The 15763-nt window shown below is 40.1% G+C and overlaps 3 protein-coding genes across 3 annotated transcripts in view; 2 read left to right on the top strand and 1 right to left on the bottom strand.

Annotated features, from left to right (window-relative positions):
- The window catches only part of LOC134491915 (zinc finger protein 420-like), a 363546-nt gene that overhangs the window by 201176 nt on the left and 146607 nt on the right, over positions 1-15763 (bottom strand). The window lies entirely within an intron of this gene.
- The window catches only part of LOC134492032 (zinc finger protein 493-like), a 149204-nt gene continuing 133783 nt past the window's right edge, over positions 343-15763 (top strand). The window contains 1 exon segment of the mRNA XM_063296156.1: positions 343-885. Within this exon segment, the coding sequence (XP_063152226.1) occupies positions 364-885 (522 nt within the window). The 5' untranslated portion in view covers positions 343-363.
- On the top strand, positions 2534-5196 carry LOC134491964 (zinc finger protein 665-like). The gene is made up of 2 exons (XM_063296062.1): positions 2534-2658; positions 3464-5196. The coding sequence occupies exons 1-2, from the start codon at positions 2559-2561 to the stop codon at positions 4939-4941; spliced, it is 1578 nt and encodes a 525-aa protein (XP_063152132.1). The 5' UTR covers positions 2534-2558; the 3' UTR covers positions 4942-5196.

The raw sequence follows: 15763 nt of genomic DNA, 5'->3' as shown, positions 1-15763 counted from the left end.
ACCCTTGCCTGCTGCTAAGTCCTTCAGCCAGCTCTGGGCTAAAGAACGGATTCTTCGCAAGGTCACCTTCTGGAGGCCTGAAGTTTCAGTGGGAAACACTTGCCAAGTAGCTTTCCCAGCGCCTCCAGCTCAGGGGGTCTTGCCTCCCTGGGCTGGGAAAACCTCTCCTCTACCAAAAGATTTTAGACTCCTGAAATAAGGAAAGAGCCTGACTCTACATTTTGAACGTTCTCTCAGAGCTTTGGAGCGCACGTTCTCTGTTTTGTTTTTACTTTTTCTTCTTTTTCACCTTAGAGTGGGAGCTGAAACCATCTTCCATGCACATAACCTTTCTCGGTGGACTAAACTAACTCATGCCCAAAGATGTCTCAGAGGGACTTTTCTTGCCATCCCCTTCTGAGAAGTGAAGGTTGCTCTGCACATCAAGGAGAGCCTTTGGGTTTGTTGGGAACAACGTTTCAGCACAGAGACAAAACGGGCTCACAATACAAAGCAGTGAAAGAAGGAAATGGTCCCCACCTTCTCCTGGTTGATACTGGTGGGAAATTCTGGGAAAGAACCCGACAGAACGTCCCGGAAGGAGAAAGCACCAGTTTTGTGGTGCAACATCGCCAGTTCAGGGAGCTCTGTTACCAGGAGGCTGAGGGGCCCCGAGAAGTTTGCAGCCGACTCCACCGCCTTTGCCGCCAGTGGCTGAGGCCAGAGAAGCACACGAAAGCTCAGATGCTGGACCTGGTGGTCCTGGAGCAGTTCCTGGCCGTCCTGCCCCCGGAGATGCGGACCTGGATTCGAGAATGTGGGGCGGAGACCAGTTCCCAGGCGGTGTCCCTGGCGGAAGGCTTCCTGCTGAGCCAGGCAGAGAAGAAGGAGCAGGGAGAGGTGCAAGTAAGAATATGAAAATATGTTGTTGAATGTTTAAATATTTCTTTTGGGGGACCAGTAACATCAGGAGAGATCCCATTTCCTCTCTGGACAGATTGTTCCATTGCCTTTTCCTGATAACTTCCAAGGACCTGTGAACAGCCCAGTCCTTCTTCTGCAGGGGACTGTGCAGACCCTAACTGCACGAAACAAAGAATAAAGCAAAAAACAATATTCTCTTTCCCCTTTTCTTTTGGCTGCTGTTTCAGGATCAGGAGCCCTACGTGCAGGAGGTAGAGCCCTCCAAAGCACAGGAGTTTGTGGCACATCCCTCACAGCAGCTGATCGTTCGGGAGATCTCCCACAAGGATCAAAACATACCATCAGGTAAGGAGGGTCCTTTCTGATGCAGTGGGATCCTCAGGAGCTTGCATTGCCTGAGCTATTGTTCTTTATGCCTTTCCTTTGGCAATGTATTATAGCCCTGTGTGCAGTGAGGGCCTTCGTTTGCTCAATATGGTTTTTTTTAATGTATTTCCTCCATTTCTGTCTCTCTCAGAGAATGGAAAAACATTGATGGTATCTATGGGAACGTATCTTCATTGTAGCGGAGAAGAATCATCGGTTGTGCTTCCCACTCAGGTAGATGGAAGATTCCTCCACCTACCCAATGGGCAACTGTCATTTATTCAAGGAGCATCCTAGTCGGTCCAAACTCCCTCTCCAGAGCCTGTTCCTTTCATGTTATTACCTCTCATCCAGACAGTTTTTCATTTTCCTGGTAATTTTCATTGTCATTCACACATTGATGGTATCGCTTGCTTTTTCCTGGAGGACTTTCCTAACACTTCATGTAGTTAGTGAATGACTATTCTGTTGATCCCTGAGGGACAACGTGAGGCACCAGTTAGAGCAGGGTTTCTGAACCAGGGTTCTGCGGCACCCTTGGGTTCTGTGAGAGGTCACTAGGGGTTCCCTCGGAGGTCACATTTTATTTTAAAAATTGTATCAGTTCAGGCAACTTCACATTAAAAAGGTAAGTTTCATTATTTATTTTTAGTTTAAGAACACTGTTAATGCATATAGACACATGGAACAAATATAATAATTTTTTAACTTCTGGCCTATATTTGAGCCTGAATGTGCAGGGGTTTCCTGAGGCCTGAAAAATATTTCTTGCGATTCTTGCACTTTTTAGTTTTCCTTTTAATTCTGTACTCACGCTTTTCTGTATTTTGTATTTTAATTGTACTTGTAAAGTTTTTATTTAAAAAAAATATTTCGAAGGTTCCTCCAGGGTCAAAAAGTTGAGAAAGGCTGGGTTGTTGAGAGTATCTGTCAGGAATCTCCCAACACTGGGTTGAGGAGGCTCCTTTCCAGGAAGGTCTGGAGCCCCCGATCAATGAAGCCTCCAAGGCTCATCCCATCAGTGCATCAGAACACTGTGGGGTCTGCCATGGAATGTTTTTGGAGGACCTGCAGTATCAGCAAAATTAATAAAATACTATACAAAATGGGTTATTGGTCAGGTTCTCCTAGGAATATACTAATGCATTCCATAGGAAAGTTCTGCTGTTGGGATTTATACATTTGTCTTATTAATTAAGAAAGAGAACTTGCAAAAACTTCTGGAGCTGTTCATTAATAAGAATGTTTCCTTTGGGTTTCAGAATGTCCTATCTTTTGAGGATGTAGCCATGTTTTTCTCTGGTGAGGAGTGGTCTCTGTTGGATGTTGACCAAAAAGCCCTGTACAGAGAGGTCATGCTGGAAAATGCTAGGAATCTGGCCTCCTTGGGTAAGGGATCCTCTTCGTTCTGAGTTCAAATAGTGCGGGAAGTATTTTTAAGTTAAAAGCTTATCTATATCTCAGAAGAAATGTTGGTTGGTTCTACATTGCCCCTTCCCAGCCTGGTTCCAGTATTCAGAGCTTAAATCTTCATGATGTCTTCCCAATCAGGTTCTAGTCCTGTCCTAGTTTGCAGTTCTCTCTTAAAAGTTTTCAAGTTTCTGGCTATAGTGACTGAATTTGGATGCTCTCAAAATCCCATAATGTTTATTACAAAGGTTAAATTGAGCTCTATTCTCCTCTTGTCTGGTTCGTCAAGAGACGTGACCATCCAGCTGCCATTCAACACGAAACAGCAAATGCAGGTGACACCTGAGGATAAAATAGAGCATTCCCAGACTGTACTCCTTTCTTCAGGAAGTATAGCCTTGTTCAGACCAGGATGAACCTCAGTTCCCAAGTCCAGTTTCATTGATTTAACTGCAATCTCTCTTCCCTCACCCAAGCTTCCTTTCAACTGGAATATTAAAGAGGAATAATGGCAAAATAAATACCCATCAAGATGTATGGAAAATTTAAATGTAAATGGCCTGATATACAAATATAGAAGCTATACAATATAAAGAAACTTTGCAATAATAAAAAATCACTCTTAAAAAAATCATAACCCCGTTTCATGGTCCAGAAAGAATGGGAGCAGGAGGAAATCTTGTTCAAGTTGAATGCACTGAATGGGACTTGATTCCTAATGGTACTTTCAGTTTGTACATTAAATGTCCAATAGAATTTTGTATGTTCTTTTTGTCCCCAATAGATAATGGACAGGAGAATGAGCATTATAAACAGCAAGCTGTGGAAATTTTCCAAGTAATCAAAACTGAAACTGGAGAAGATATGTTTGGAAAAATCCAGTGGGAACCCAGAAGGCCTGAGGAAAAGCAATTAAAAAATACGGTGGAAAAATCTGCTACTTCTCAGTGTGCAGAAATCCACGCCTTCTTGATCCAACAAGATGATAAAGAAAAAAGAAAGTGTCTCGGATGTAGAAAAATATTGAGAGATAAATCGGAATTATGCAAATACTGCAAAATACATGCTAAAGAAAAACAGTATGCACTCCAGGAACATGAACAAAATTTCATTTGGACTCTGCCTCTTAAATTACATCAAAGCATCCACACTGGAGAAAAAGCATATCAGTGTATGGAATGTGGGAAAAGCTTCCACAAGAGTAGTAATCTTAATGCCCATAAAAGAATCCACACAGGGGAGAAGCCATACACGTGCACAGAGTGTGGAAAGAGCTTTAGTACAAGCAGTGTTCTTACTTCTCATAAAAGAATCCACACAGGGGAGAAGCCATATAAATGCATGGACTGTGGAAAGAGCTTCACTATAAGCAGTCACCTTACTTCCCATAGAAGGATTCACAGTGGGGAGAAACCATATACTTGCATGGAGTGCGGAAAGAGCTTCAGTATGAGTAGTCACCTTACTTCCCATAAAAAAATCCACAGTGGAGAGAAACCATACAAATGTCTGGAATGTGGAAAGAGTTTCCACAAGAACAGCAACCTTACTTCCCATAAAAAGATCCACACAGGGGAGAAACCATATAAATGCATGGAGTGTGGGAAGAGCTTTCGCAAGAACAGCAACCTTACTTCCCATATAAGGATACATACAGGGGAGAAACCATATAAATGCTTGGAGTGTGGAAAAAGCTTCAGGTGGAGCAGTGTCCTTACTTCTCATAAAAGTATCCATACAGGAGATAAACCATATAAATGCCTGGAGTGTGGAAAAAGCTTCAGTGAGCGCAGTTCGCTTACATGCCATAAAAGGATCCAGACTGGGGAGAAACCCTATAAATGTATAGAATGTGGAAAGAGCTTCCGTAAAAGTGATAACCTTACCTGCCATATAAGAAAACACACAGGGGAGAAACCATATAAATGTATAGAATGTGGAAAGAGCTTCAGTGACCGCAGTGCTTTTAGATCCCATAAAAGGATCCACACTGGAGAGAAGCCATATAAATGCATGGTATGTGGAAAGAACTTTAGTATGAGCAGTCACCTGACCTCTCATAAAAGGATTCACACAGGAGAGAAACCATATAAATGTACTGAGTGTGGAAAGAGTTTCACTCAGAGTAATCACCTTACTTCCCATAAAAGGATCCACACAGGAGAGAAACCCTATAAATGCATGGAGTGTGGGAAATGTTTCAGTGATCGTAGTTCACTTGCTTTCCATAAAAGAATCCATATAAATGAGAAACAGTATTAATTGACTGAATGAGGGCAGGGCCTCAGCAAAATCTCCACCTCTCTTTCACATCAAAGGACTCATAGAATGAAACTTAAAATTAATGTGAAGAAAACTTTGATACCAATACACTGATGAAGGAACTCTACAGAGGCCTATCGCTATAAATGCATAAAATAAGGACAAATATTGAGATATATTTTTGGTTTGTAATATCTTTTCACCTGTGAAAAAAAATTTTTGTCTAGAATAATCCTGTGTGAAAAATAGCTTGCAGATATACAGTATTGTTTATTTGGGGGAAGGCTTCAGATCTTAGTAATACCTTGGATTAACTCAATTCTGATGCTTGATTTACCTCACTGTTTTGGGGGGAGCTTATTTTACTTAGCATTTGTTATTTGGATATTTTGGTTCTGATTTCTGTTTTGCTTTTCAAATTTATTAAAAATTCTGGGGGGACTTGTGGCTCCTAAAACTATTTTTATAAATTCAATGAAATTAATACTGTTAATTATGTGACCTTTGGAATAACACATTTGAGTTATTCTTTTTAAATCTGAGGGAAGTTGCTTTAAATTGTGAAGCTAGTTTCTTTTGATCTACTGATTAATCTGGTAGAACATTTTGTTTCATAGATAATACATGCTTAGAAAATGTTAAATAATGTTGGTTGCACAATAGCGGTTGCCTTGCATGTTGGAACTGAAATCTAAGAGCTGAATGACATATATACAGTATCTCACATATCTATTGTGTGTGTGTGTGTGTGTGTGATAGATGGATAGGTATTTCCTCTTGGATTTCTCCCCTGTATTTGGAACTCTATGAAGGTAATCCAGAATTGTGGAGTTACTATGCAGGGGGGATAGTCTAAATAATTTTTATACAAGACTGGAAGGATATATATATACATCGGATTTGCAGAAATGAATTGCTGAAATGTTTGTGTGAACATTTGTTTTTTACTTTTTATTTTTGCAAAAGGAAAGGAATAGGACTTTTATAAGCATAGTGGACTTTTTTTTAATTTAAGAATTTTAATGTACACAGTAGTTTATTTTGGAAAATTCTTGTTATTATTCCACCCAGGAAGCTTCAAGCATCTGTTAGAGAAGACATTTTAATTCTCCATTTACAAGTCTGTCTCATGAGATTTAGTTCTGCTTACCAGAAGCCAGCTTTCCTAGGCCATTTTAGAACTGGCATTTTAGAATCCATATCTCTTGCAAGCATTATACATTTTGAACATATAATGTGAAAGCAAGAATCACTGGACAAGACCCTGACACTTGAAAAAATTGAAGGCAATTGTAGAAATGGCTATGGTGGCTAGATAATGTCACTGGTTATATAAGCAGGAGGTTATTGATGGACAGTCATGGTGAAATGATGTCCGTTGGATCACAATGAGTTAGAAGTAATTGAGCAACACAAAGGTTGTTTCCATCTGTCTTGGAAAGTATGGCACTCCCCTACTTAGCAACCTAGGAAATAAATAAATAAATAAATAAATTTTAGACGGAGTGGTATAAAGTATCACAATGGAGGAATCCTAACCTGAAGATAGCAAGGTAGTTCTTTTGTTGGAAAACGTGAATGGGAATATCCATTCTCCATCAGTCTCATAATGGTCCCTATATTTGTCTAAGCATTTTATCACCTGGCACCCATACTGGAAGACGCTTTAGAAATTTGGACTGCATATACCAGTTTTGTATCTAAATTTTCATTCTTTCTATTAAGCGCACTGTATTAAATGTTAAATGTTAATAATTTAATTGTATAATACAATATAAATATGTCGCAGACAAGTTGTGATAGCTATATGCTTTTGTGTTTGTTCTTTTTCCTCCTTTTTCATCTTGCATCGAAAAAATAAATACTATACTTTTTTACTATTAAGGCGTCTAGAATTTCAACCAGAAGTAAGAGCATGCACAACGTGCAGACGCATTTCATACACACTTGAGCAGCATGCCAACTGAACCAGCGCTTTTGCATTTCCATCACTTGTGTCTAAACTTAAGAGCAGCACTGCACTTTCCCGAATTTTAGTATTTGTGTTCATTACAACAATGGTTACACTGCCCACATCTTCAACTCTGAGTGGTCCACAAACTAGACCTTTGGATTTGAAGAGCCACACAAACTCACACCGAGTCACAGGATTGAATTCACACTTTATGATAGATCTATAGCAAAGGGCTCTCCTACAATAAGGGCTTCTAAAGACTATTATCACAACTACCATCTAATAACTAAAGCTTCTGATTGGTTAACTTGCGCAGAAGCTCAAAGCTCTTACACATGCTACGGAGCTGTCCAAGTGCTGATCATACCATTCCGCCCCTCGGGCCCATTTCCGTTCTAAACCACGCCATGGGGGTGTGATTTTTACTATGCTAATGAAGATGGTTCACTCTCGGGCAAATCAACACGGGCATCTAACAAGCCTGGTATGTCTAGCATATCTGTGCGGTCAAGGCTGTTTCAGCTAGCACACAATTAAACACCTCAATTCTTCTCTTTAAAGCAGCCGCAATTAACTGAAACATTCTTTTCACATTCCCTTTCGGTAGTCAGCGCTGCAGTCAGACTCCCCTTCTTCTGATGTCTCCTGGCTTGATACTTTCCCACCCACCCCCACCTATAGCGGTCAACATTCCTATCCCCAGTTGGGCACCACACCGTAACAATAGAGAGAGATGTCCAAGAAAACACTCTGGGGATTTTGCCACAAAATGCATCACTTGATGCTTCCTTAATTATATGTATATGTATACACACACACATGTGTATACACACATTTGCTTTTGGAATGTAAATGGGAGTTTTGCCGTTTGTTTAATAATGCTTTAGCACAAATGTGCAGAGACGTTATCATATATACTTTATGGGTATATTCTAGAAACTTGCTTCTGACCACCATGGATGGGCATGAGTTATTGCAGAGCTGTATATCCATGTTTTAAATTTTTCAGATTAACCTGCCTGAATCCTCTAGTACAATTCTATGGATATTTAAAAGTCCAAAAATTGAGAAATATCTATCATCTATCCATCCATCCATCTCTATCTCTACCTATCCATCCATCCATCCATCCCTGTATGCTAGTTTGATGAGAAAAACTCACCAGAATAAAAAAGTGAATTAATACAAAGGAGAAATCTAGGGGTATCAGGATAGGGTTAAAAAAGTCAAGATGGCAGTAGTGACAGAGCAATTGAAGCACTGTCTTTATCTTAATGGCTCTGACAGTAGCTGAATCTCTCTTCTTTCACTTACGTTCCCCAGATAATTCAGTTTTTTTCCCTCTCTTTCCTGCATCTTCAGTTTTTCTACCTGGAAATGAATTTGTGATTATTTTTCCTTCAGCCCCTTTCTTCTCCATCATGACCTCAAGTTCCATCTTCTTTTGCTGCATTTCACACTTTATGAGGATTATTGTTCTCTAATTATTCCCTCACAAAAGAGATGTTTCTCCTCACAGGCCTTTATTATATCTTTTATTTATTTATTATTCAAATTTTGTTATCATCCATCTCCCCCGAAAGAGGGGCTCTGGGCGGTTTACTCTTCATATTAGTCTAGTCACTAATATTTATCTTCATATTGGTGCTCCAATTTTAATCCGCCATCTTTCTGACTCTTTTCAAAAGCTCCCTTTCATTCACAAAGGATTAGAATCTCCCCCTTCATTTCTCCATTTTGAATTTTTTGAGGTAACATTTTCTAGAACTTCATCTTTTTCCATTTAGGATCTGGTTTTCCTTCAATATTCTTGATTTTTTTTTCCTTCAAGACCTCCATTTGCTCTCCCATAGCTTTTCACCAGATGCCGCAGCCACCATCTTTTATTACCTCAGATCAGTGGCTGTTCTTCAATAAAATGTTTCTTAGTATCTTCAGTACAGTAGCTGGAAAGTCCTTCCCTTGAAAAGGACTTTGGGGAAGAATCCCTCAGCTCTACTATCATTTTACTAGAAGGAGAAGAGTACTATATGTCTTTGTACTTCAGATGTTCCTCACAGGCAGGGACAAGAAGTAAGTGTTAGCTCCATCCCTTCAAACGTTTCTTTTCTGGAAGGTTCTACATGTCACAATAGCAGTTAAATCTTTCCACAGTCCGTGCAATGATATGGCTTTCTGCCAGAGTGGATCCTCATGTGATGTCAGGGAAGTGCTTGTATGAAAGCTCTTTTCGCAGTCTGTGCATTTATATGGCTTCTCCCAAGTGTATCCTCTTATGGGAAATAAGGTGACTGCTGTTACTAAAGCTCTTTCCACAATGATATGGCTTCATCCCACAGGAAGCTCTGGCGTGGGCTGGTCCATGAAGTCATGAAGAGTCGGAAGTGACTAAACGAATAAACAACAAGGGCAGTGCTCTGGCTGAAAATCTTTCCACATTCCAAACATTTATATGGTTTCTCCCCAGTGTGGATTCTGTTATGTACTGTATAATGACATTTTTGTCTGAAGCTCTTTCCACAGGTCTTGCACTGATATGGTTTCTCTCCGGTGTGGATCCTTTTATGGCAAGTAAGAGAACCTGAATTAGTGAAGCACTTTCCACACTCTGTGCATTTGTATGGTTTTTCCCCAGCGTGGATCCTTTTATGGGAAGTGAGGGAAGTGTGCATCAAGTTACTAGTATGCATCAGTGTTTCTTTCTTAAGCCTGTTCTGCCTTAAGTCCCTTCTCTCTGAGATTTCTGAGTAATTGTAATATAGTAATTAGTAATTGAGAGCAAGTTTGGTCTAGTGGTGAAGGCACCAGGCTAGAAACCGGGAGACCATGAGTTCAAGTCCTGCCTTAGGCACAAAGCCAGCTGGATGACTTTGGGCCAGTCACTCTGTCTCAGTCCTGGGAAGAAGGCAATGGCAAACCACTTCTGAAATCTTGCCAAGAAAACTGCAGGGACTAGTCCAGGCAGTTGCCAAGAATCAGACACGACTGAATGACAGGAAAAAAAACAAGTAATAGTAATTGAAAGGTAATAGTACAGAGTATAGTATAAACGATGAGCCTCGTGTGGCGCAGAGTGGTAGGTGGTAGTATTGCAACCAAAACTCTCCCCGCGACCTGAGTTCGATCCCAGCGGAAGCTGGATTCTGTCTCAGGTAGCCGGCTTAGGTCAACTCAGCCTTCCATCCTTCCGAGGTCGGTAAAATGGGCACCCAGCTTGCTGGGGAAGGTGACGACTGGGGAAGGCAATGGCAAACCACCCTGCTATAGTCTGCCAAGAAAGCGTTCCGAAAGTGGCATCCCCCCAAAGGGTCAGACATGACTCGGTGCTTGCACAGGGGACCTTTCTCTCTGTCTCTCTCTCTCTCTGTCTCTCTCTGTCTCTCTGTCTCTCTCTCACTCACACAAACACACACACACACATATATATAAAGTTTTACAAAGAACAGAAAAACTTGCATGAACTAATAAAGAACAGAATAAGAGAAAGAAAGGGAAAAAAGATGCAGAAAGAAAGAATAAAAAGAAATGGAAAGAAAATTCCAATTTTCTTTGCAGCAAATGTACCATAAGTACAATTACAAAATTATCTCTTACTCTATGATTACAAAAAAAAAAAAAACACCTCACTGTCATGGTCCCTGTTCCAATGTTCCTGAAACATCGCAACGAGTTCCCGTGCCATGCTGGTGTTGACAGTTGCTGTTGTACAGGAGGGGGCTGCTACTGCTCCTTGATGCCAGGCAGCAAGCTGGATGATGTGAGTCTAGAAGATTCCATGTTTGGGCTATCTTAACTGGTCAAGGACATTACCTGAAGACTGCCAGCAGCCATTAGGAACACCTGCAAGGGGATGGAATTGTACTGACTCTGGGGGGAGGGGTTTGAGATTGCTTGGGAATTAATTGGGAGACATCCCGTGCTTTCAGTATTTTCAGCTTTGCCTGTGTTACTGCATACTATTCATTATTAAATTAGATATCCATAGAATACCTGTGTGAGTCTGATTGCTATTTTGAACAGGCAGTCATTACGCTCACTTTTTTCTATTATCCAATTTTTTTTCTATTCATCAAAACCCCCGTTTCTACTTCTGGGGATTCAGGTGGGGAAAAAATGGTGGAGTGACTAGTTCCCTCGAGCTCCATGAGTGGAACTGACATCACGGCATATTTTTGGGACTCAGGCAGGATTGTTTGAGCCCAGAAGCATTCTCCGGATTAAGGAGAATTCCAGGAATTGTCCCTTGTGTCCTCTGGGCAGCTGCTTCTGGCCAGGGGTCAGTGAAGCAGCTGAGAGGCAGGGCTGTCATCCTTTCCAAGCTGTGCTGAAGCTGAAGTAGGGACACTAACTCTGACCACCCCATTTCTAAATTCACTTATTTACTGTCCCTTTTTTTAATGAAGAGAGGCTTTTTCCAACAAAGAAATACTTGTTCTCTTGGCCAACACCTCATTATTTTGGGGACTAAATTTATCGTAAAGTTTAACTATTTTGGAGGAATTACAGTCTGTGCAAAGAAACTGAAAGTTGAACTGTACAAATATTTTTTTTAGAAGTGAAAGATTTAACTGTTGGTATTTTCTATTTTTACGTTTTCTTGGATATTGACAAATCAGTTTTGCTGGAGTTGGGTTTGTTTTTTATGGTTCCTACGGGAAAGTGCCTGCTGTTGTTGCTTTTTCAAACTGGGATTGGATATTTTTTATAAACAGTGATAACGGAAGACTTTCGCTTTTAACATGTGATTTTGTAATTGGCCCTCTCCTCTCCCCTTTCCCCTTTTCAATTTGGATTATAATTAATACTTTTTGATGCTAGAGGGAGTTAAAAAGCTAAAAATGATGACTACAAGAAGAACTCAGCATAGAGGGTCAGGGGACTCTGAAATCCTCAAGACCATCATAGAAGAATTCAGTACTAAATTTACCCAGTCTTTTGAATCCTTTGAAAAAAAAGATGGAAACTAACTTTTCTGACTTTGAAAAAATATTAGAACAGAAATTGGAAAAGACTGATGGAGAGGTGAAGCAGGTAACTGACAGAGTTTAAATTTTGGAATTGGGAAAAGGAACTTGATAGAATTAACTTACCTGAATTGAGGGATAAAGAATTTGTTTGAGATGGAGTGGAATTCCTGAAGCTAAAGATGAAAATCTTAGAGAAAAAATATTGCAAGCATTGGTAACAATACTAGATTGGGAGGAGGATAGAATGGCTGAGGAAATAGGAAAAAAAAGATATGCAACAATAAATAGCAGGCCAAGAGATGTTCTGGTACAATTTATTTATTTAATTTAATTTAATTTAATTTAATTTAATTTAATTTAATTTAATTTAATTTAATTTAATTTATATCACTGCCCAGCTCTCCCAATGGGGGACTCTGGGCGGTTTACAATAAATAGCATTAAAACATAGCCAGATAAAAATTACATAAAAATATACATAAAAACAAATGTAAAATCCAAGTGGAGTTGTAACACAATCACTAAGAGGTGCTATGGCACCAGCCATCCCCAGGTGGAGCTATCACTCTCCCCCTCTCAAGCAAGGTGGCAGAACCAGGTCTTAAGTTTCTTCCGGAAGTCCGAGAGTGAGGAAATCTGTCTCAACTCCGGGGGCAAGATGTTCCAAAGGCTGGGCGCCACTTCAGAGAAGGCCCGCCTCCTGGACCCCACTAGATGAAATTCCTTTGCTGATGGGGTCCGTAGCATGCCCTCCCTGCCTGACCGGGTGGGACGGGTCAATGTTATGGGGACAAGATGGTCTTGCTAGAAGAACAAGAGATCGGGTTTTACAAAGTCATTCTGATTCCAGATCAAATATTGACAAGGTGGCTATAACTGTACTGAAAGAAATTCCTGTCAGAATATTAAGAAACAGAAAAGAATATGCTTTCCTGACAGATGTTTTGGGAAAGAACAAGATTATTTTTCATTGGGAAAAGTTAGAAGGAGTAAGTTTTAGTTACCAACAACAAAAATTTAGATTGACTTCAATCCCTAAGGTCAAAGACTTCCTCACCAGACATGGAACCAAGCTGGAGCAAGCTGCAGCTGAAAGAGCGACATCTGAAGTTAAACAACTGGAATCTGCTGTACAGGGTGGGTGCTACATCTAAGGACTTTGATGGATTGTTTGCTTAACAATGACCTTACTAGGAATATAAATGGGGCTAATGGCCCCCAGAAAAGAAAAAAAGATTTTTCATTATTGGAGAAAATTAAATTATGACATGCTATGTCTACAAGAAACTCGTATAAGGAGAAAAGACACTAAATATTTGATAAATAAAATTTGGGAGAGAAATTTATTTCAGCAGGTTTGAAGAAGATAAATGGACTTGTACGTGGCACAAGACCAAACAGCATTTCATTCTGTTATACATAGGGTCGCCATGAGTTGTAAATGACTCGATGGCAACTAACAACAACAACACTATATGTTAAACCACAATTAAAACCATGCTTATTGCTTGCTGATGAACATGGTACATATGTTGCAGTTGAAGTAGAACTCTGTGGACTCAAATCTATTATTGTGAGAGTGTATGTGCCAAGCAAAGATAAAAATAAATATTTTAGACATCTTTGAATGAGCTGTGCACAGAAAAAGAATATTATCTTAAATGGCTTTAATAAGCACTTCAGAGAAACACAGGTTATTGATCTTACACAGTCAGCTCTCCCAAGCATAAAGAATTACACGCTTAGTCATAGCAAGTTCAAAGTAAAGTAAAAAGAGTCTTACTGACTTTATTCTTTGGTCCAATTACATTCATCTTTGGTGGAAAAATGAAGTTCCTTGTTTCTTCTGTTCTTTACCTATACTTGGTGATCTCTTAGCCCTATAGCTGCCAAGAGCTGCATGTAGCAAGGGGAATTTATTTATTTATTTATTTATTTATTTATTTATTTATTTATTATTCAAATTTCTGTCACTGCCCATCTCCCCCCAAAAAGGGAGACTCTGGGTGGTTTACAATAAATTTATACTTTTAAAAGCATCAACATATAAAATTACAAAGTAAACAATCAAAATAATAAAATAATAAATATAAATATAAAATCCAAGTGGGAGAGATTACATTCAGTAGGGAGGACTCTACACCACCAGCCAGAAGAGCTATTGCTCTAATTCCAGGCCTACCACATGGCGCCCAGAGATGGAGGAGAGCAGCACACAGCTGCCTGATTGCTTGTGGTGGAGAAGGACGAAGAGAGAGAGAGAGGAAGTGGGAGTGGCAACAAACACCTTCCTCAATAGCATGGAGAGTTTGCATCCTAGAGCAACCATCCATATGCTAATGAGGCATGCTGGATTTGCCAGGATCTCCAACAGTGTATTCTCCAGAAATACGTTTTCTCTTTCCCCACACCTGCTTCTGGAGTCACATGGAGAGAAAATGTTTTCTTCCCTTATAATTATCAAAATCATAATCATTTCCTTCCTCCAAAAGTCAAGGGAATTTTCACAACATTAAACTTTGACTCCACCAGCACTAAGAGCAATGAGATTGCCAAAGTCTTGTTTGGAAGGCTGGTACAAAAATAAATTCCTTGTGCCACCAAGGGCTTGAGACAAGATCTATATGGTCTCCGTTGGGCTAGAAAGCCAACACAGTCTTGCCTCAGACTTCATGAGGATGACGCATTCAAAAATGTCATCCAGCAGAGCCAGATGGGCAAGGCTCTGATTCACAGTGCCGCAGGTAGTAGTCCTGTTGCTCCTGCTCCTATTGCACAATGCCAGCTACAGGATGCAGAAAGGAAAATGCCCACATAATTTTGTCAGGGATCAGAATGGACTACAGAATTATTACTGGCCAGGGGACCTCCAGGTTGATAGTCTCACCTTGGCGACACCAGCTGTCTTTTTTTTGGTGGACTTCCATCAGCCTTCCCTGTGTTTGCCAAGTAAGTGGTTCTTGGATTAAACACTAAGCTGCAAATGTCTAACAAGGAATGGGTTGGTGTACAGTACTGTACAGTACAGTGATTTTATCTGTTTTTCATGGATAATTCCTCTAGTTTCTTTCTTTTTTGCATCTGGGGATAGCAAACATAAAAGATCAGCTGTCCCATATAGATTGTCATGCTCACCGATCAAATGTTCCCCAGAACACCTTATCGGAAGCTCATCCATCTTCTGAAGACCCGTGTCATTCTGCAAGTCGCCAGGTGGGAGGGGCAAATGGACTGGAGTGTGAATTATATTGTTTGGGTTAGAGGATCATTGCCGCAAGGTCATCAAAAGAGAAACCGTTCCGGCCATCCGTTGGCATGGGAGGAGGAGGGGTGCATTCTTAGGTGGGCAATGGGTGGGAAGATGGGGAATTGGCAAGTTTAAACTGTAGAATGCGCAGGAACCACCATTTGCAACTTTTACCTTGTACTGGACACTTCGCTCATTAAACAGATTTATAAGTATTTCTCCGCTCTTATTGCATCCGCAGAATTGCCGCCCGATGGCCCTGTTTAAGATCGCTCGATCTCTTCTGGGTCAGGTAGATTCAGGGACCCACTTACAGGGCTGTTCAGAAGAGTTTTCACAGCGTCTGCAGGATAAAATCGCTCAGATCCATTCTAAGTTGGTGTCCTGTTTAAGCGACTGACTCAGAATATAAATATAATAGTTCTTTATTAAACAGAATTTACAATATCTGGAAGGTCTGTAATGATTAATCTGCAAATTATTATTTAATTTTAGTAAGCTGAAGATTGTTATGAATTAAAAATAGAACAAGAATGGATTAATATGAATCAGGTAATTAATTCTGAGGTAAATTAATTTAAAATAATTTAATAAAAACAGAGAGATAGTTGTAGACAAACAGGTAAAATACAATTTAAGAAACAAATCAATTTG

This window comes from Candoia aspera, chromosome 2 (assembly GCF_035149785.1).
Source record: "Candoia aspera isolate rCanAsp1 chromosome 2, rCanAsp1.hap2, whole genome shotgun sequence".
NCBI classification, from domain to species: Eukaryota; Metazoa; Chordata; class Lepidosauria; order Squamata; family Boidae; genus Candoia; species Candoia aspera.
This window is presented reverse-complemented; position numbering and strand designations above follow the sequence as displayed.

Excerpts from the sequence above, each read along its gene's own strand:
- LOC134491964 (XM_063296062.1), top strand. The coding sequence starts at position 2,559 with ATGTTTTTCTCTGGTGAGGAGTGGTCTCTGTTGGATGTTGACCAAAAA. Across the intron at positions 2,659-3,463 it reads TAGGAATCTGGCCTCCTTGG|ATAATGGACAGGAGAATGAG; the intron begins GTAAGGGATCCT and ends TGTCCCCAATAG.